Source organism: Rattus rattus, chromosome 2 (assembly GCF_011064425.1).
Source record: "Rattus rattus isolate New Zealand chromosome 2, Rrattus_CSIRO_v1, whole genome shotgun sequence".
NCBI classification, from domain to species: Eukaryota; Metazoa; Chordata; class Mammalia; order Rodentia; family Muridae; genus Rattus; species Rattus rattus.
Window position 1 is genome coordinate 10,710,417 of NC_046155.1, and position 20,629 is coordinate 10,731,045.

Sequence of the window (20,629 nt, forward strand, 5' to 3'; positions counted from 1 at the left end):
GGAGAGTAGAACTCTGTGAGTAGCATCAAGGCAAATTCTAGAGCTATTCAATAGAGCTACTGAAATAACAAAGAGTAATGCATGTTCTTCATACACGTATGCATCCTCATTGTACATAGTATTGGGTTTCCTAAGGATAATTTCCTCTAAGCAAATCACTTACTTAGACCATATACACCTCTATTCCTAATTCTTTATTCCTCCACCACTACTTCCTACTAGACACTCTCTCTCTCTCTCTCTCTTTCTCTCTATCTCTCTCTCTGCATATGTGTATGAATGATTTTGTGCATCTATGTAAAATACAGGGTTTACAAATGAGAAAAAGACAATGTTTATCTTTCTGGATCCCATTTATCTGCTGATGAACACCTACGCTAAACTCTAACTTGGTTCCTATGAACACTGCTTCCCTGAACCTGGGGAAAGCAGAAGGGTGTCCAGGAACTTCTTGTATTGTTTTAAAACTGCAATACATGACTCTAAATTTATTTCCATAAAATAAAATAAATAAAATAATGGAAAATCTAGACAGATGTGAGGTCATACATGGGAGGATTAAAAAGAGTGGGATCTTTTTTAGAGTAAAATGACTTTTATTTGCTCATAAAGTCTGATTTTAGGTTTCTTTAGAATAGTTCCATTTTAGTCCTCAGAGCCTGAGCCATCTTCATCTTGACTATTCTGGAAATAACGAAGTTCGTAAGTCTTGTCAGATTCAACCACACATGAAGTCCATCATGGAGATTATTCTTCTTAAGGCATTTCTTGGCAAGATACTTCAAATACCTTTTTGAGAACTGTTTATCAGAAACAACTGTGGTTTTATTCTTCAGATGTTCAATGTGGACAACATTCCCAAGATTTCCAGTTTTCCATTGACTTTAGCCTTCTCCCATAGAAACTGTTCAAAATTTCCAGAATCTTCCAAGAAGGCCATATCTCCTAATCTTTTCCAAACAGTTCTACCAACTTTTAACCAAGCATTCAAGTATATAAACCATTGGGGATCCTTCTCATTCAAACCTCCATACTCATTGATTCTTCTCTAGTTCTGAGCCCCACTTATTAAAAAGAATGAGAGCCCAGAGTCTTGGTAGTCATTTTTCTTATTCATCTTTGGGGTTGGCAGGAAAGGAATGGAGCCCTATCCTATCTTTCTGTCAGAGAATAGAAGTGAGGGATTAGACTCAGGGCATCCTTGACCTGCCTCATCAAATACCCTTTCCACTTCCCCCTACAATGCATTGTTCTCTGCCCAAGAGGTGAAGATGGTTCAGTCCCCTCTTTGGGACATTTTCCGTTATGGCCTTTCAGCAAAGTTAATATCTGTCTCTAAGTTATTATTATTATCATTAAGAACATCATTAAATATCTTTTCTAGCACCTTTTTCCAAGTGTTAATCATGTACCTAAATACTTCATTGAATCTTTAAAATAGGTTTGTTAAGATATGCCATTATTTTGCTTAACTCTAAGATAGAAAAATTTCATCTACGATATAATAGAATTTTAAACATGTTACAATGTGAGAAAAATAAGGAATTAATGCAATATAATGCATCTAGGAAAAAGATGTTCAAATTACTCTTGCAATTCTTTGTAGTGAAGGGCCTACAAATACATCCTAGAGTGAGCTTTACTTACTGTTTTTTACAAGCACCAGAATCAAATTTATTTAAAAGAAACTTCTGTGTTGGTTGGTTGAAGAAGTTTTAATAAAGTTTTGTAACATATTGCAGCACACACACTCTTCCTGTCATGCTGAGATTCACTGCAGCTGTTTCCTGTAAGATGCAAAACCCAACTTTTAACAAGTTTCATTTCCTCCAAAGATGAGGGCAGAGCTGTGCTGGCTCCAGCTGTGGGTGGGCCCTTACTGTGGGAGCTAATGAGGAGTCTGAGCTGTTCCGTGTCTGAGCTGTTCCGTGTCTGAGCTGTTCCGTGTCAGAGCTGTTCCGTGACCAAAGCTTTTGAACCTTTTGCATCCATTCACCTCTCAGCTGCTCCCTGGAGCTGTGTCCTCGCTGACTGTATAGCCATAGTGGTTATTCCTATCAAAGCTGAGGATCAAGCACATGGTGAATGCCACACACTACTGTCAGCATGCTTCTGGGATGATCAATAAACCAGGAGTGACATGACTGATCTTTAGAGCCAGGAATGCATGACATACCTTGCTTGAACCACTGTGAGGAAGATGCAGACTAACACATCTGAATTCTATAGACCCAATGGAATCTGTTGGCACTATTCACATCTGGTCTCTGCCCTCAGGATGATACCACATAGTAGCAGGCAATATATTTTATTGATTATGCTAAAAGAGTTGGCCTTGTACCTATCCATTCCAATTTCTTGCCCATCATTCCTTTAGAGTAAAGATATCTCAAAGGCAGAGTCAGCGCTTGGTGTGAATTTTCCATAGCACATTACTTTCTACAAACTGTACTCTGTCTTTTCTTATTAATGTTTTCTCAAACTTGCTTCCCCAACCCTGGATCCAATGGCCTCTGCTCAGATCTCATTCTTGACAGTCTCTCTGCAGCAGTATTCTGATTTTTCCTTGCCCCTTGAGGCTTTTTCTCCTCAGCTTCTTGTGCTGGTTTGAATAGAATGGCTACCATAGGCTCATATCTTTGAATACTGGCAACCAAGTTAGTGGAATTCTTTGGGAAGAATTAGGAGGCATGGCTTTGGTGGCCTCACTGGAATCAGACTTGGAAGTGTCAAAAGACCCTAGCTACTCCCAATGTGCTCTCCACCTCCTGCTTGTAGATGAGGTGTGAACTATCAGCTGGTGCTCTAACTTCCTGCTGTCCTACCTTCAGTTCACCATCATAAAGAGAAAAATGACTAAGACACTTCCTAGTCCTTGCCTTACTTTCTTAGGTGGCCTCAGCTGTGCCTTCATAAATTGCCCTTTTGCTGACAGGTAAATGCAGGTGTTCCTAATGAAGTGTCACTGTACCTGGGGAGACTCTCATCCATCCCATCATATCAAGTGACTAATTTATGCACTTTCATTTCCTTTTTATATATGATAGTCTTTTCTGTTTTTCTCTTTCCATGTATTTGCACCTATTTGCTAAGACTCAATTCAAATTTGAACTGAATGGAAGCAGTCTATGAAAGGCTATGGCAAGCATATGAGTTTCCTGGAGATAGCCCACCATTTTTCACTGCGATGGATATACTCTGGAGAGGCATAGCCCTAGAGACTTCATCCCAGGACTGCTTCTCACTGATGATCTGCCTTTTCTGCTATTAATACATAGCCTACTGATTCTTGGGTGTCAGCCCACTCTATTGGGCAAATTTCCTGAAGGTCAACATGAAGATGAACTTTCATGAAATGATGTTTAGATGAATTGATGACTTTATAGCATCCTTGATTTGATTCCAATAATTTTAGGAAAATAGTTTAAGGAGATTGTTTTAGTTGTTTTGCCAGAATGATCTAATAAAGTTAGAATCAAGAATAGAATGTGATCCCTCCTGATAGAATAGTAGGTAAAGGCTGCATAATAAGGAATACAATGAACTTTCGTAAATTACACTAAACAGAAGAATAGGCTTGGAAAAAATTTGTAATCAAGGAAAAACATTCATTCTAGGTCGGGCCTAAGGATAAAGCCACACTGTGATAAAGTCCTCCTTAGAAGGGGGAACAAAAATATTCATAGGAGGAGATATGGAGACAAAGTTTGGAGCAGAAACTGAAGGAATGGACATTCAAAGCCTGCCCCACCTGGGGATCCAGCCCATAGGCATACAGCCACCAAACCCAGACAATATTGCTGATGCCAAGAAGTACATGCTGACAGGAGCCTGATATAACTGTCTCCTGAGAGGCTCAGCCAGAGCATGACAAATACAGATGCAGATGCTCGCAGCAAACCATTGAACTGAGAATGGGGTCCACTTTGGAGGATTTAGAGAAAGGACTGAAGGAGTTGAAGGCGTTTGCAACCCCATAAGAACAACAATACCAACCAACCAGAGCTCCCAGGGACTAAACCACCATCCAAAGCATACACATGGACAGACCCATGGCTCCAGCTGCATGTGTAGCAGAGGATGGCCTTGTTGGGCATTAATGGGAGGAGAAGCCCTTGATCCTGCCAAGGCTGGACCTCCCAGTGTAGGGGAATGTCATGGTGGGTGGCGGGGCGGGAAGGAGTGGATGCATGGGGACAGGGAACATCCTCAAAGAAGAAGGGGCAGGGGGCATGGGATAGGGGGCTTATGGACTAGAAACCAGGAAAGGGGATAACATTTGAAATATAAATTAGAAAATCCAGTAGAAAAATGTCAAAAAAAGAATAAAATATATAGAATCCAATCTTGGAATCTAGTACCAAAACAAACAAACAAACAAACAAAACAAACAAACAAACAAAAAACACCGCAAACAAACAAACACCAAGACTGATTCAAGAGATTGAGGGAAACATCAGCACTCTATAATTCCTCAAACAATTAGTATCCATTCATGATTTTCTTCTACCTTTGGTCTCAGGAAACCACTGTGGGCATGTCACGTAAATGGAATCAAACAACGTGTGAACTTTTAAAACTGGCTACTTGTTCCTTAGCATGATGTCTTTTAAGTTAATGAGATGTGCCTTCTTTTCCTTTGGTAGATGAGTAATTTTTCATAGTTTCCCCTGTTTACCCATTAGTTGTTAGCTATTTGAGTTCTTTCCAATTTTTAGTTATTTGTCTATGGACTATTGTTCTCAAGTTTGTATGTTAACATTTCTATCCTCCTTGGGGTCTGCCTGCTAGTGAACTTCATGGGTCAAACGGAAACTTTACATTTAACATTTTAATAATGAGCACTTTGATTCCACAGATCCTTAGTAACACTTTCTTGTTTCTTGCTGTTCGTAGCCAAGCTCATGAATGTGAAGCTGTCTCACACTGAAGTTTTTATCCATATTTTCCCAGTGTATAATGGCTGTGAACAGTTTATTTGCTTATTGGCTCTTTGTACAGTTTGCTGGGAGAAGTATATGTTCAAATCATTTGCTAACTTAAAAGTCTATACTACTTTCCCCCTAAAAAATTAATTTAAGCTTTCTCTCTGAATTCTGGGGACAGCCCCTTTGTCAGATTCAGGATTTGTAAATGTTTTCCCCTTATGTGAGTTGTATTTACATTTTTAAAATTTGTGTCCTTTAAGTCATAAATTTTCAGGGCCTAAAGAGATGGCTCAATAGTTAAGACTGTTTGCTGTTCTTGCAGAGAACCTGGGTTCATTTCCTAGCACCACATAGCAGCTCAAAAGCCACTTTTATCTCTAGTTCCAGGGGATTTAGCACCCCTCCCTCTGGCCTCTGCAGGTCCCAGCACACATGTGGTCCAAATAAACTCACATAGGCTCATATAAGTGCACATAAACAAAACAGTTTTTAAAATTTTTAAAATATCATAAAATTTTAAAATTTTGATGGCATTTAATCTTCATTAGTTGCTTATCTTTTGCTATATTTAAGAAACTATTGTCTAATTCAGGGTCACAAATTTGAAGTCTGTATTTTTCTTTTAGGTATTTTTTAATGGTACCTTGTACATTTATGCTTCTGATCCATTTTGAGTTAGTTTTTTGAAGAGCTGTTGGGACCCAAACCTTTGCAGCTGTCTTTTGCTCCCGAGCTGTCACACGTGGGTAGCTTTGTGCCACCACATGCTACATGGATGTCTAGCCCATGGCTGCAACTGGTCTTATTTTTTCAAAGCTTTTGTACTTTATGATTACAAAATTGTTTCTATAAAAATAAAAATTGTGAGGAAAATCTAACTTAAAGCTAGAGAAATGCCTTCTGCTTTGATAAACATATCTGCCATTGGGTAATGCGATTTTATTCTATATCAATGGAGGTTTGGCGGGGAGGCTCATGAGAATTTTTATTCTTTTTAAATAGACACTGAAGTTATCTAATACAGAGTTACAAGAAATTGGCAAAGATTAATTATTTGAGAATCTAACAATGGCTAAAGTAAAATCCTTAAGGAAATGAGTTTCAGAGAGGGGAATATTTTCAGATTGAATACTGCATTCAAAAAATTTTCAGTTTGACACTTCCCTTCCTACCTCCTCACCTTCTCCAGGCACTGCCATGATCTTTAGTGTAGGGTATCTTCCATGTGCTGGATATGGTGAATCAAATTATGGCTTGCAAGAGTGAGCAGTAATTAGTGATGACCTACTGGATGAATAATTTCCTTGGGAGCCCGTGTCAGGTGTGTAGGAATACCTCAATATGACTGGATGTGCCACTGTTCAAACATAGATTAGTGTTATGCCTCAGAAGCATTCCATTGTTTGATGTTACAAAGCAGAAACACCCAAGGTAGAGTTATCCAGTGCAGGCACAGACACAAAGTTTTATTTACTTAGAGCTTGTTTTGAAGACCACAAGGGTAAAAATTTTACTTCCATTTTCTTTGTAATTACAAAAAATATTTCCCACCAGTAGCCTCCAATAAAGTAGAAATATTCCAAGGAGTGTGACTCAAATTGTTCATGCCTAGAAGTAGACTGGTCATGGTATCTGAATGATAGGTTATGGCGAGATCTTAGGCTAATAGTATTTCTAGGTCAGGTGCTAGCTAGCATCTCCACACACGAACAGGGGTGGGAAAGTATGGTGGCCCGAGATTTGGTATTTTAATTGTGTTGTTTCTAAGTGTGATCTTCTTTTTGTGGTCATTTATAGTGCATATAAGATGCATTTATAGTGAGTCTTAATAAATTTCCAGCTAATTGCACATTAATGCCATGACTAATTTTCCAAATGTTGTAAGATCCTAGGTATTTTTATTCATATGGTGTCAAATCCAATTCTAACTTTTGTGACTCAATGCATTGCTCTTAGAGTATGTTCTTTGACATAGCTTATGCAGACATATGAGCATAGATAATTTGGTTATTTCAAACATCACTAGAATTTGAAGAGCTGGGTCTGACTCAAGTCCCTACAACTGTCATAGAATACGTTGGCTTGCTTCTTACTTTCAACTTAATTGTAAAATAGTGATAGGGATTCTTTTGTGGTCATGAAAGACCAAATGAAACTATTTCATAAACTACTCTGTCATGTGGAAAGCATCTTGCAAGCACAGCTGTTGCTTATGATTTGACATCTGGGTACCCATTGATGACATTTCTGTCCCACCCTTCTTTCTTCTCCTGACTAAAGAATACAAGTACATACACTGTGTGACCAGAGGCCAAGAAACTGGAGCTGGACAAAGTTAAGACACAGAGACTTGCTTATGTGTAAGCTATGCTTTTTGTACAGACAGGCTTAGGAATAAGCCTTTTGCAGCTTCCCAAGTGGGATACAGAAGCTTGAAGAACAGGTCACATTTTGTGCCTTCCCCACAGGCATAAAGGCGGTTCATTTCCTCTCATTATTATTATTGTTATTTTCCTTAAAACAATAATGCAAAAGGGACTCCACTAAAAACTTAGAAGGAGTCAGAGTTCAGAGATGAACGGAACAGTCGTGTGTCTTTTCCCTCTGCTGTAACTGCTGATGGAGGAAATGGAGAAAAAGCATTACCACTACTGAGACACCCATCCAAGGAAAAGGTGAATGAGAATTGAATTCTTCAGCATTTCTGCCATTGTAAAGTTCCCTAAGCAAGAAACAAGGCAGTCTTTTATAATCACTGCATTCTTCAAATGTGAAGGAGATCTAGATGTGGCTTCTCTATGCAAGGGTAAGCTGTGGAAATATGGAGAACAGATTGTGGAAGGCCACAAGAGATGACTGTAACTACGTGTCTTGGAAGCTCTCTAGACAATAATGCTTATTAAAAAAGAGCTTAAGGAGAGATCTCACTTTCCACTGGCAAGGATTCCTGCTCTTGGGGAGGTGCTGGGAAGTTTATTTCTGCTTCTTCTTCTTCTTCCTCCTGCACTGGAATAATTTCAATTTCCTCTTCATTCTTTGGTTGGGAAGATACTCCACTTAGCTCAATGATTTCTTCTTTCATTTTAATTGTCTGCTCTTTTTTTTCTCCAGTTGACAGCAGAACCACATTCTAGAAAATAAACAAATGCCTCTTGACTTTTACCCTCCACACACCTTCCAACAATCTATGTATATCCAATGCCAAATTATTCTCAGGTTTTTTGTTTAGTTAACCTTATACTATAGATACAAGGACTGGCTGCATGGATGCTCATATTCTTGTCAAATCATCTACTTATTAAACCCCAATTCTGAGTAAATCGTTAAGTGCTTCAGGCATTTACCATTTTGCCTGGAATAATCATACAACATGAAAAAAAGAAAAATATCAAAAATAGAGGAGTTTAGATTCTAGAACTGATTTTCTTTTAGTGATTATAACCTGGGGAAGTTATTCTCATCCTGCCTTCTTCCCATATTTGTAATGAAGGAATCAGTAATTAGGTTATATAGACTATTAGGTTATAAGCTAAATCTTATAGTCTGCCACTTTGAAATAGTTTATAATAGAGGTACTATTGAAACATTAATATTTCCTAGTTTTGGGGACTCTTTGAAATACTATTGTTTTGGAAGTGGAATGAGGTGAAGGGAGTGGAAGGGAACACTGAAAAAATCCACGAACCAGTGACTTCATCAGCCTTTAGCCTTCACCACACTACGATGGGAGAGGGCACGCCATCCAGGTGTGAATACCAATGTCTACCACAGGCTTAAACTTTTCAATACTTGTTCTGCGGTTGGCAGAACTGGGAATGATCAGAAGTGTGGCCTTGTGGGAGGAGATGTATCACCGGTGGTAGGCCTTGGGGTTATAAAAGTCAAAGCCATTTCTAGTTAGAAAATGTCTCATGCTTGTGGATCAGAAGTCAGCTCTCAGCTACTTCTCCAGAGCCATGGTTGACTGCCCACTGCCATGATCCTCCCCATGATGGTCATGGACTCTAACTTATCCTCTGGGACTGTGAACCCCAAATAAGTGCTTTCTTTTATAAGTCACGTTGACCATGCCGTCTCATTACTGCATTTCAGGAGAACAGTAAGACAAAGTGGGAGTGGGAGTCCGAAGTCAAGTAGAGGGAAAGGCTGGGTGGCAGGCACACTTGTGTACCTGTGGAACTGTGTAGCATCTGTCTAACCGTAGACTCCCTTACTCTTCAAAATATTGGCTGTCACTACTGGTGTTTTCTGGGTTCCAAAAATTACAACAAAACTTTATTTTTTCCCAATGAAACTCCCAATTCCAAAATTTCACCAGATCATATTCTATGTAAACAATTCTTTGTAGATATTAATTTTCTAGCTTGTTGTGGACAGGTAACTCCAACTTACAGATTTGGGCCTGGAGCACACTCTTTTCCACTCATTCTCTACAACACCGGCTGTCACGAGCTTCTGGAAGAAGGCAGAGATCAGCATCACCGACAGAATGCCCTGGAAATCAACAGCATGGAGGCAAAGGTGAGAGAATAGCAGCTGGACACGCACAGTGCACAGTAGTGACAAATGACTGGAGCTCAAGGAGCAAAAATTGAGCTCAGTTCTTTAGGCGAGTAAGCCGAATTGCTAAGGGAAGCAGTTGCTAAGAGATAGCATCTTTTAGGCAGGCACAAGAAGGTAAGGAATAGGAAACTGAAAGATCAACTCTTTTAAAAAAAATTCTTCTAAAGAAAGACTCATGTTAAATTCTTTCAGTTTGGCCTGATCCCATAGCTCAATTGGTAGGATACACCGCTAGCATACTTGAAGTCTTAGGTTCTAGTCCCACTATGTAAACTAGGCATATTGGCACATCCCTGTCAAATCTCAGCACTAGGAGATGTAGAGTTAGGAAGATCAGAAGTTTAGTATAGTATAGTCACAGTATAGTGAAGACCAGACTGGACTACATGAGACCCTGTTTCCAAAGAAATAGTATCATCTTTAGGGGGATGTGATATCATATTGAGGAAACTCCACAACATTTGAGAGATACATTTCTTTTCCCCTTTAAACTCTGCATTCAAAATTCAATGATGACTAATATGTCAATAACATTTTAGGAATTTCCTCTATGTTTTATTAATAATGGTAATTATTAATATCATCAATGATATTAAGAATGATGAACTCATAATGCTTGGTGTAGTGGCCTGGGCAAGTAAGTCCAGCATTCAGGAAATAGAAGCGGGATTGTTGTGAATGTGAAGCGAGTCTAGGCTAAATAGACAGTATTAGACCACCCAGTACCACACAACAAGGGCATCCCTCAGAAGAAATGACAAAGTTACAGATAGAATCTCTTTTACAAATGACACTGCTCTAAGTGTGTTGCCTATGGCAACTAATTTGTTTCTCAAGCCAACAGAGGCAGTATATGAGGAGGGTTCTGGTCCAAAGCTACATACAGAAAAAATAGCAGACACAGAGTACCTGGATGTGGAGTTGATGTTCATATGGAGCATAGCACATTTCCTCCCTGAAGGCACTGCTCTCACACTTACCAGGAACACAGACTGCACGCTGTTACAGTACTGTGTAGATGGGGAGTTTTTCTCTGAGGAATTGGATGGCTCACAGTTGTAGATATCAACATACAGCTTGGGAGTCTTAATCAGTTCCAGCCTCTCCATTTTTAAAAAATGAGAAAGTGTAATGTTAAGTATGTCCATGATTGAAAGAATTATTCCAGAAATGGCAGCAAAGAGGCTTAGAGAGCTCATTATCACTTTCGCTTTGACCTGAAACAGAGGCAGGTTTGTTCATTAGATTTGATTTCTGTTTGGAAAACATAAAGCAGGATATAGGATTTCAGCCATCATTCCCCTGACTCATGAGGACACCATACCTGAGTTCTAGATCAGTGCTTGCTATGGGGTTTAGCCTCCTTCTCTCCCCTTTTCCAGTCTCCTTGTCTTAAGCCATCATCATCTATTCAATTTACAAAACCAAAATTCCAGTGATCCTTCACTCACATCTACTCACATCTCTGGACTTTTTCATTGCCGCCGACTTCCCAGACATGCACTTGATGAGCAAGTGAGGATTAATGGTATTGAGAAGATGCCTCCATAAGATCTGGCTATAATGCATTTTCTTAATTACTGATTGATGGGAGAGGGCCCATTGATTGATGATGGGTGATGCCATCCCTGGACTAGTAGTACTAGGTTTTATAAAAAGCAGACTAAGCAAGCCATGTGAAGCAAGACAGTAACCAGCACTCCTCCATGGCCTCTGTATCTCCTGCCTCCAGGTTTCTACCCTGTTTGAGCGCCTATCCAACTTCTTTGGTGATGGACAGCAATGTGGAAGTGTAAGCTGAATAAACCCTTTCTTCCCCAACTTGCTTTTTGGTCATGGCATTTTGTCACAGCAATAGAAACCCTGGCTAAGACAACCATCAAATAAATGTATCACCCATAATAATAACAACACTGCTCCCTACTGATGTTATCCATTAGGGCAAATTTCTCTTGGTAACACAGTCTAGAGGACATGGCTGTGACTACTCTGACCTGTGCGGGTGATAAAAGCTTGCTATATCATATGCCATATGGTGAGGCATTATTGATATGTTTCACTAACATATTTTACTCCTGGCTATGTGACTTATTAATGGCAATTTGGTAGTTTGGGTTGTATTTGATATTTGTAAATTCCCCTAAATTGATATTTTTCAGATAGACTATAAGTAAGAACCACCTCAATCCAAAAGTGACAAGCACTTAGTAAGTATAAGTATTATTAGAGGATTTTTTAGAGTGAAATTTGGTGGTGAGCTCTGATCAGCCACCCAGATTCAGGAATTCTATAGGTTACTTATTTTAAAAGGATATAAATAAATCTTTATGGACAAGCTCTTGTAGGCCTTATGGCCCCATCTCATCTTTATATTGATTTTCTGTGTCAAGACTAGCACTTCTGTTCATAGGGGCTTTGGGGGACTCCAGGGCACTCCTGTACTTGCTTGGGGTTCTGAGTCTCATTGTAAGGCTATGATCAGGCTGGGACCCAACTCAAGTATCATTTTCCTAAATGGTGAATCATTTCCTAAGTAACATTCTTTCAAGATATTCTAGGTCTGTCACCTCCACAGGGAACTTAGCATTGAAAAATTATCAAGTCTGGTCTTCTGACCCTGCCTTTGATTCCTCACCATCGACAGACTTAGGCAGATGTCATTTTTGAGTGTCTTGTGAAAAAAAAAAATCACATCGCAACCAGGATAGGTTCCATTGCTCAGAGAAGAGTCTGTAACTACAACGCTCTTTTTAGGGTCCCTGGGCTTGTTTTCTACTGAGAAAGTAGCTGTGTATTTCGTGTGTGGGACAGGGCATATGATTACTTGCCAAACTCTTCCTGGAGGTTTTCTCTGCTGCAGCTGCCAGGAGTGATCCTGAAATGATGTACTACAAAGAGAGAGGGGCGGGAAGGGGGGAGGGGCAGAAGGGGAGAGACAGAAAAGGTGACTTTAGTCATTGGTAACTGCTTGGGAAGGAACCATCTGCATTCTTTTGTGTGTGTCTTTCATTAAATTGTATATTAAATTTCATCACATTAAATTATTTCTTGGAAGCCATCTTTCTTTGTTATTCGGGTTCATACATGCAGTCTGTGCTGTTCAACCTTTGGGACCTCTAACTAGGAATAGAATAAGAAAAGAGACAGAATTCACACCTTTCCTCGTCAATGAGAACCCCCTGGGCCCATACCATCAAATAGAGACATAAGGAACCACCTCTAGTAACATGATTTATTCCTTATCTACACAGGCTACAATTACACTTTGTCTCTAGCTTTAAAAACACAATTACGGTGGGTGACTGGCAAGCACAGGTAGGAGAGAAAGTATGAATTAAAACATTTTCCCTCTTTTCAATAAAAATATGATATTTTTTATGTGTGTGGCTGTTTTGTCTGCATGTCTGTGCATGTTTCTGGCCAAGGAGGCCAGAAGAGAAAGTGTTGAATTCCTCTGGAACTGGCATTACAGATGGCTATGAGCTGCCATGTGGGTGCTGAGGATTGAACCTGGGTCTTCTGGGAGAGCAGCCAGTGTTCACCACTGAGCCATCTCCCCAGCCCATCTCTCTCATTGTAAATTAGTGAAAATGTTCGTGTGTGTGTGTGTGTGTGTGTGTGTGTGTGTGTGTGTGTGTATGTGTATGTGTGTGTGTGGTCACAGTGACTTAATAGCCTTGATGTGTAAAAGGCAGGACTTGAATATGATACACTTTATCACATCATTGGTTGCTACAGGAAGTAAGAGTGAATATTTCTCTCAAGTTCAAACAATGAAGTGCAGAAGTCTTACGACTAATCTACCTTGGTTTTGTGGAAGCTTCAATTCTGGACTCACTCTTAGAGGGACATAGTCATGAAAAGTGTCCAGGCAAAATAAACACTACCTAGCCTCATGTCATCCACAGAATTTATAAGGCTGGGAAACATGTACATTAAGTAGCCCAGAAGAGCGTTGCTGAACTTGTAAATACAAAAGATTATTTGAGATGAAAATAATTTCATCAGGTGCCATAGTAATTAATAGACTTGTAGAGACATGGGAGGACTTAGGGTTGTTTCCATTTCTCCTTTCCTTCCAAAGTGCCAAACATCCAGTGTCTCATACCCTGCACTAGGCAGCTATGCAGAGACCCTGCTTTGTACAGTCTTCATCGCCTGAGAACAGCTGACAGAGCTCCTTTCTGTGAATCCACATGGAACATGACCACCTTCAACTACAGGAGCCTCATAGTGTAGTCTACCCTTCTTCCTACTTAATTATGCCAACCCCATAAGATTCTTATGCCCATATTACTTTCCTCAACATAGAAACAACCTAGATCCTTTTTGGCTTTTTTTCCTCCTTCAACATCTCAAAAGTTGTTGCTGTTTATTGTAACTTACCATAATGCCTCCCCACAGAGGGTACCATACACTCAAACAAATGGGTGCAAAAACTCCTGTGGGGATCATCAGCAGTCCCCCCAGGGAAATGTGGAAAAGGCCATTCATGATCTGGACAGCCTGAGGAGAGAAGAAAGGCACTGGTGAGAATTGAACTCACTGGTAGGGGTCAAAGGCAACATGGGAGACCTGAGACCTGAGTAGACACCATGCATTGGTCCTAAAAGGAGTGGTAGCGCTGTCCAGAATTTTGCCTCCTTGTTCATATCGATCTCTCTCACCACACAGCGCATTTTCAAGGAACAGATATGTCTAGAAAAGCAATGATGTAAGATTATTCTGCAGTGATCCAGGTGTTAACTGGTGTCCTCTGGCATCGCCCACTTTGAGAACATGGTCACTTAAACCCGTCTGTGTAAGGCAAACTGAATTCCATTTACAGCCTGAAGCATCAATATTTGCCAGCTAGAGTATCTCCAGAGTGTGGAATGGAGGAAAACAGTCTTACCCCCAAAGCCTTTGATTCCCTCATGAAGAAGCTTTGTGTGGGGCCCACCAGTGAAGATGGTCTTCTAGGGATTACTCTTTGAGCAGGTTGCATGGCGAGGGGTCCTTTTGTAGGCTCTGTTGGGAAAGGTCCACTCACTGAATTTCTGGGTGTTGTCATTCTATTTTCAACCCCCTGAAAAGAAAACAGTAAGGTGAGATCAAAGACAAAGTCTTTGACAATCTTACCTTCTGACACCATCTAATACTTCTTTTAGTATTTCCTTGATGGTGCCACTGAGACTGTCCTCTTCCTAGTATCTTCAGATGTAAGACAAGGTCAACTACTACGTTATAGGAAAGAATCTTGGAGGAGATATCTCAGGCAAGGGCACATGGGCCAGGAATCTGAGTTAGAATGATAATCATGTTAATATTCAAGAAATCACAATGTAGTCGATTATCAGTGAGCTATACTATTAGAATATACCATGAATATATGTCCATATGCAATTTTTCTCTGCTGGGCCTTGAACCTAAGGCCTTGTGAATGTTAAGAAAATAACACTGAGCTTCATCTCTGCTCTATGAATTTGTCTAACTGGTCCCTCCTTGGGTGTTCTTATGATTTAATATTCCAAAACATATTTTATTGGCTTGCTCATATGTTTCGGAACAGCGTAGTGGCTCAGAGATGTCATTCCTGATTATGGTTAGGACCATCCTTAAAATTAGCAGGGATGGTCTAGGCCTCTTTTCCTCCGACTCTGAGCAGGTCACTTCAAGAATATTCTCTGATATCACACGTAAGGTCAGAGCCTGTGAGTCAGACCGCCTGGTTTTAAACATTAGTTCTAATTACTCTGAGGTGTTGGTCAAACTCTCTGGGCCTCAGATTCTCCAGCTCTAGACTGGAAATAGTAATAATAACCCTTGTCTCACAGCTTTCTACAGGAGATAGATGACAACGGTTCATGTCGGCATGGGATTTTTTTTTCCCATTCAGGTGTAGCTGAAACACCAACTATCCCCAGAGGCTTTCTCTGAACCCTCAACCTATCACACATGCTCGTGTGTGTGCTCCCTGCCTAACACATCCTGTGTGAGTCACCTCATTTCAGTTATTACTGTGGTAATTTACCTTATATGTGTGTTTATTGCAGTACTCTCTTGACAGAAACAATGTTGTTGCTTCTTGACCACTCTCTAAAACAACACTCATGTGTTGTAGTTTATTAATAAACATCAAAGGGAGGCTAGATTTGTGCAAAGCACCCATATGTGAACAAATATTAGCTGCTTTCTTGAAATTCGTGTTATGCACCTGAGCTGTAGTTTTTACTTTATGCATCTATAAAATGAGAACAGAACAGTGCCCTTCCATAGAATTATCATAAGTGAGTGGACATATGTGCCGAGGACAAGGAAAGAGGGTAGCGAAGTGATGAGACAATGAGTCACATTCCTTCCAGCTCTTTCACTTTCTTCATGTGTCTTGTGTTGGGAGTATCCATCCATTGGTTACATCAACCATGTACTTGAATTTCATTGCTATTTTCTGTACCCTGGACATCCCTCTGTAGGACCACACATCTGGCTAATTGTAAGCTGTGGAATTAAGACCTTCTACCCAGGTTGCTGAATCTTACCAAGTACATGGGAGGCTGGGCAAGTGAATCTCTTACACTTTGTCCCGTTTTATAAGTACAAAGAAATTCCTCTTGGGAGATCTTTTCTGAGCCCAGCAGAGGAGACAAGGGATGAATCACTGCCTCTGTGTTACAGAAGAGGGGACCAGGACAGACATGTTAGGTAACTATAATTACTAATTACCTGAAAAGAAGCCCCTAACTTGTCAACTGCAGTGCAGTCTCACTGCTCTGACTCCTGTGGGGAACAGTTGCATTTCTCTTCCTTTCCCTTCAAAAATATGCACACTCTTAATGACTTAAAGCAACACAGAATTTGACTTTTCTGCAACATGGGTTTTAGGGAAGCATTTCTTACTTGATTTCCCTCCTGTTCTAAATTAGCAGCTGTCACTTGGCCCAGGGGAGTCTGTTTCATGCCACAAACCATCCCACGAGACCATTAACCATAAAAATTATTTACATAGCCCACCTAAGAGTATGCAAATGAGTATTGCTCTGGAGCTAGAAAAATCTGAGAAGCCAGTTTGCTCATGTCACAAGTAAGGATCCTTCCCCTGGATATGGGGCATCCTTTGGCAAAGTCCTTATACCTCATTCTGTGTACCCGCAGGTTGGACTGCAGTGCCACAGTTGTTTACTTGAGCATGCACTATGTCCCAGGGATATTAGTTGTGCTAGTTCCAGTTTTTCTCAGACCTCCCTCTTAAGAGGCATTGTATCACCTTTAGTAGATACGTCAATAGAGTTTCACATCAGTTATTTTCCCAAGATCATTTGGCAACTAGAGAATGAGCTAGAAGTCACTTCACTCCATTCTAGGGAACGAATTTTAGTGATGGTGACTTAACAAATACAAGGTCATTAATTGTTCAGGTTGAAGGAAATGATTGGACTACCGTTATTATAATTCTGCCAGAGTTCCCAACTGCTCACTAAGTATTGGCTCTGTGTTGTTACTGAGATAAACTTTTTATTTAGGCAAAGTCTAGTGGGAGTGTCTGTATGGCCTATTGGCAGTAATAATATGGAGAGAACATCTTTCTGTTAGAATAATATCTTTGTAATAACTACATTTCTACAAAGTGTTGAATAACTATTATTACAAAATATCTTATAGTCAAAATAATTACTTTTATATGCCATCTTATGCTAATGATCTCCCTGTCCTCCCTCCCTTTCTCACACACATGAGGGCACTACAGGTTGGTGCAATAAAATTACATTTAATGGAAACAGATGAAGCTAGAGCTGGTCCACATACTCCTACAAATGTAGGTTTTTGCATCATTGCCTTATTAAAAAATCATACAAATTGTTTCAATAGACTTCAGTTCATAGCAAAGATTGTAGGGTTACTGATCACATTGGTCAAATATGACAATAGGAAATCATTTCATATTTCACAAATATTAAAATCAATACTGACACTGAAATGATGACTTAATTTGATCACACACTGTTCTATCTTATTACCCACTGCAGCTCCCACAAACCCTTTTGACTTCTAAAAGCATGGCTGTTTTTTTCCTGTATCCCGTGAAGATCTCACAGTTTCTTCTCTGGTTTGGGCTTAAAGAATGACTCTTAAGACTAATAATTCCATCATCTTCTGAGACACTTGAGCCACACCCCCAACCTTAACTTCCCCCTTTGCCCCTCAAAATAGCTTTGCATTTATTCTTCCTGCCCCATGCTTTGAGCTGCGGTTGAATCTGACATTCTTTCCTTCAGTCCATTTGCTTCCACCAGATGTTCACTTCTTCTGGAAATCCCTTCTTCCTGGGACCTACTCTCACTCCTTGTGTGTGGCAGTATGTAGTAGAAAGAGCCATCTACATTTGTGATCTCTGTGAAATTAGGATAAGTTATGGTTGTCCTGTGATTGATACGATAATAAATATCCAAAGAATAATTATTACTACTCACCTTTATTATGCTACCTTGTTTCCCAGTCCCCAAACTCTCATTTTAAAATATGGCAACGTCCCCCATTACCACTCTGTTTCCCCTTTCCTCCCTTCAGCTTTTAAAATTTTTGCTTTCTACCTTTTCCCCTAACTTCCTCCTCACGGACACAGTCCCTGATACTCTTCAACTAGATTCTGCCATTCAACTGAAACTCTGTACAAAGGTTGTGCTGTAGCCTGTGGCCTTTTCTGGGTACAGTGCCTCAGGTCACTTTATTTTGCTAATTGCTCAGACTTAAGACATTGGAACCAGGGGGTTTATGAGATGGTTCAGGTCAAGTCTTACAAGCATGAAGACTGGAGTATGGATTTCAGCTTCTATATAAAATGCTGGCTGTGGTAGCATGCACTTGTAACTTCAGTGAAGGAAGTATAGATGGATAGATCCCTTGGGTTTGCTGGCCAGCCTGTCTAGCCAAATTTGTAAGTTTCAAGTTGGGTGAGAGACCTGAAGAAGATATCTAATATTAACCTATCTTCCACATGTGTTTGCATGTGAGTGTGTGTGTGTGTGTGTGTGTGTGTGTGTGTGTGTGTGTGTGTGTGTGTGTGTGTGTGTATGCACACAAACAGAGGCTTGGAGGCAGATTTTACCCCTGCTCCTTCAGCTCCCTTATATTCAGGCAATAGCAAAATCATGACATTTCCTCTGTAATACCTCTTATACATGGACCTTTTCCCTACACCTAGTGTCATCTATGTATTGATTCTGACTTACTTTCCTGGTATAGCATAAGAAAAAATATCTTGCGGATCAGGCCAGCCAGATGGCTTAGCACTCCATTCCCAGAACTCACATGATAGGAGAGAACTGACTTCTGCAGATTGTGCTCTGACTTCCACATAGGTACACATGTGTGCAAACATACTAAATAATAAATAAGCAAATAAATGTAGGAGCTGCTAGAAGTGCTCTGGAGACCGTTTTCCTTCGATATGTTTTCTACTATATGCCCCACAAAGCAGCCAAGACACATCACCTTAAATCTCTAAGTCGTGCTCTTCCTGGGCTCTCACCAACCCACCTCACTGTCTCTAACTCTCGTTGGCTTTCTTGAGACACCCTTCTGACTCCTCATTGCAGTCCAGCTCTGGATGACTTTCAGAGCCTGTGTCCAGGTCATGCCTGTCCTGTCTCCTGCCTCTTTGCTGAATCTGCAAAACCTTCGAGCTAGTCCTTCCTGGTCTCTCTCCACATCCTGACAACGCTCCCCACCCCCAGAAGGACCATCATGTTACCTCAGGCTACTTCTTGGCTGATGGTAAGAACTTCCTCAGAGTCAACAGCACTTCATGTTTATTCCTTTTCTACAGCTACTTTATTTTAGTGTGACTCCTGAACACGGTGCCAACCCAGCAAGGGAACTGTGCGGGGTTATATGGCAAACCGGCCTCTTGTGATTCTGTGAGTTCAGGCTTAAACAGACCACCAAGCTCGGCTTCCTCCCTGGGCAGGTAAATGCTCAGGATGCTTTCTATTCACAAAGTGATAACCTCCACTTCACCTGACCATCAGTGAAACAAAACCATTATGAGGAAAACAGGGAAAGTCTCTCTGTCTCTGTCCGTCTCTCCACCCACCTTGCCCACCTCATCCACCCCCGACACACGTACTTTACCGTTTACTTTCGGGAGCGCATTAGAACCTGCTTAAAGTCAATCTCTCTACCCTGTCTCTAGCGCCCACTCACACCCTTGGCTTCTTAGATTATAGACAGAAAACAGGATTTGGGCTCAGTATTCCAATGCCAGATGGTAAGGATTAACATCATCTGCGTATGCTTACACTGAAGTTTTCTCTTTGGAGACAAACTCAGCTGAGCAAAGAGGAATGGAGTTAGATTTTTGTGGCCAGTATTATTTTCTCATTTGGTCTCAGGTAGTCCTAAAACGATTCTGTATTCTAGGTTTTATCTTCATGATGCAGAGGACCTCGTGTTATTGATCCCATTTCATGGATGAGGAAATTGAGGCATGGAGAAGTTTAGTAACTCACCCAAGGTTATGCAGCTTCTATGTGGTAGAGCCCCAGGTGGAACACAACATTCTAGAGACCTTGTCTCCATGTTTGAATCCGCTCGCCACCCACTGCCCAGAGTCGTTTTTGAGAGGGAAAGCCATTAGGAGAGGGGTGGGCACATCCAGCCTTGAAATCGCCACACTAAATCATGCTGCCATTTGAAAGTCTCACCAGCGACACCCCAGGCTGAAAGCTGACTTTCCATTCTCTAAAACCACTCTTTTCATCCAGCCTTTCTTTCTATTAGAGTTACTGAAACAGAGCAAATTCAATCCTTACCTGGGTCTCCGAGGCTTCAAGGCTCAAGGGCCAATTTAGCTGTTCACTGCTGAGATCAGCTGGCCTCTTCTATCTCAAGTTCTTGAAGATGAGTGAGATAGACCAGGCCCCGAGTGGTACCTCCGATTGACACCAGGTGACAGGAAATTAGCAGCTTCTGCTACCTTGAGATTTGCTCCAATCACTTTGCTTTGATACAAAGGATATACAAAAAAGTTTCTGCCTTACCAGGAGGTTTCACTTCTTAAAAATTACCCTGGGGACTGCCTGGAGCACTTCATGCTACCTTAATTAGAAGAACTTCTGCAGCCCCCACCCTGTAAGCAGGTGTGGATGGTGGGTCCCCAA

General features: G+C 40.7%; 1 protein-coding gene across 3 annotated transcripts; it reads right to left on the reverse strand.

Moving 5' to 3' along the window:
* Window positions 1–6,412: 6,412 nt before the first annotated feature.
* Window positions 6,413–20,404, reverse strand: Ms4a1 (membrane spanning 4-domains A1). Of its 3 annotated transcripts, XM_032895358.1 has the most exons (7): window positions 20,282–20,404; window positions 14,386–14,559; window positions 13,878–13,997; window positions 12,320–12,379; window positions 10,472–10,708; window positions 9,321–9,422; window positions 7,283–8,058 (listed from the first exon to the last, which is right to left on the reverse strand). In XM_032895358.1, the coding sequence occupies exons 2-7, from the start codon at window positions 14,542–14,544 to the stop codon at window positions 7,840–7,842; spliced, it is 897 nt and encodes a 298-aa protein (XP_032751249.1). In that variant the 5' UTR covers window positions 14,545–14,559; window positions 20,282–20,404; the 3' UTR covers window positions 7,283–7,839. The 3 variants fall into 3 exon arrangements, with proteins under 3 accessions (XP_032751248.1, XP_032751247.1, XP_032751249.1); XM_032895357.1 differs by lacking the exon at window positions 20,282–20,404 and having other exon boundaries at window positions 6,413–8,058; window positions 10,472–10,701; window positions 12,316–12,379; window positions 14,386–14,556; XM_032895356.1 differs by lacking the exon at window positions 20,282–20,404 and having other exon boundaries at window positions 6,413–8,058; window positions 14,386–14,544.
* Between the last annotated feature and the right edge of the window lie 225 nt (window positions 20,405–20,629).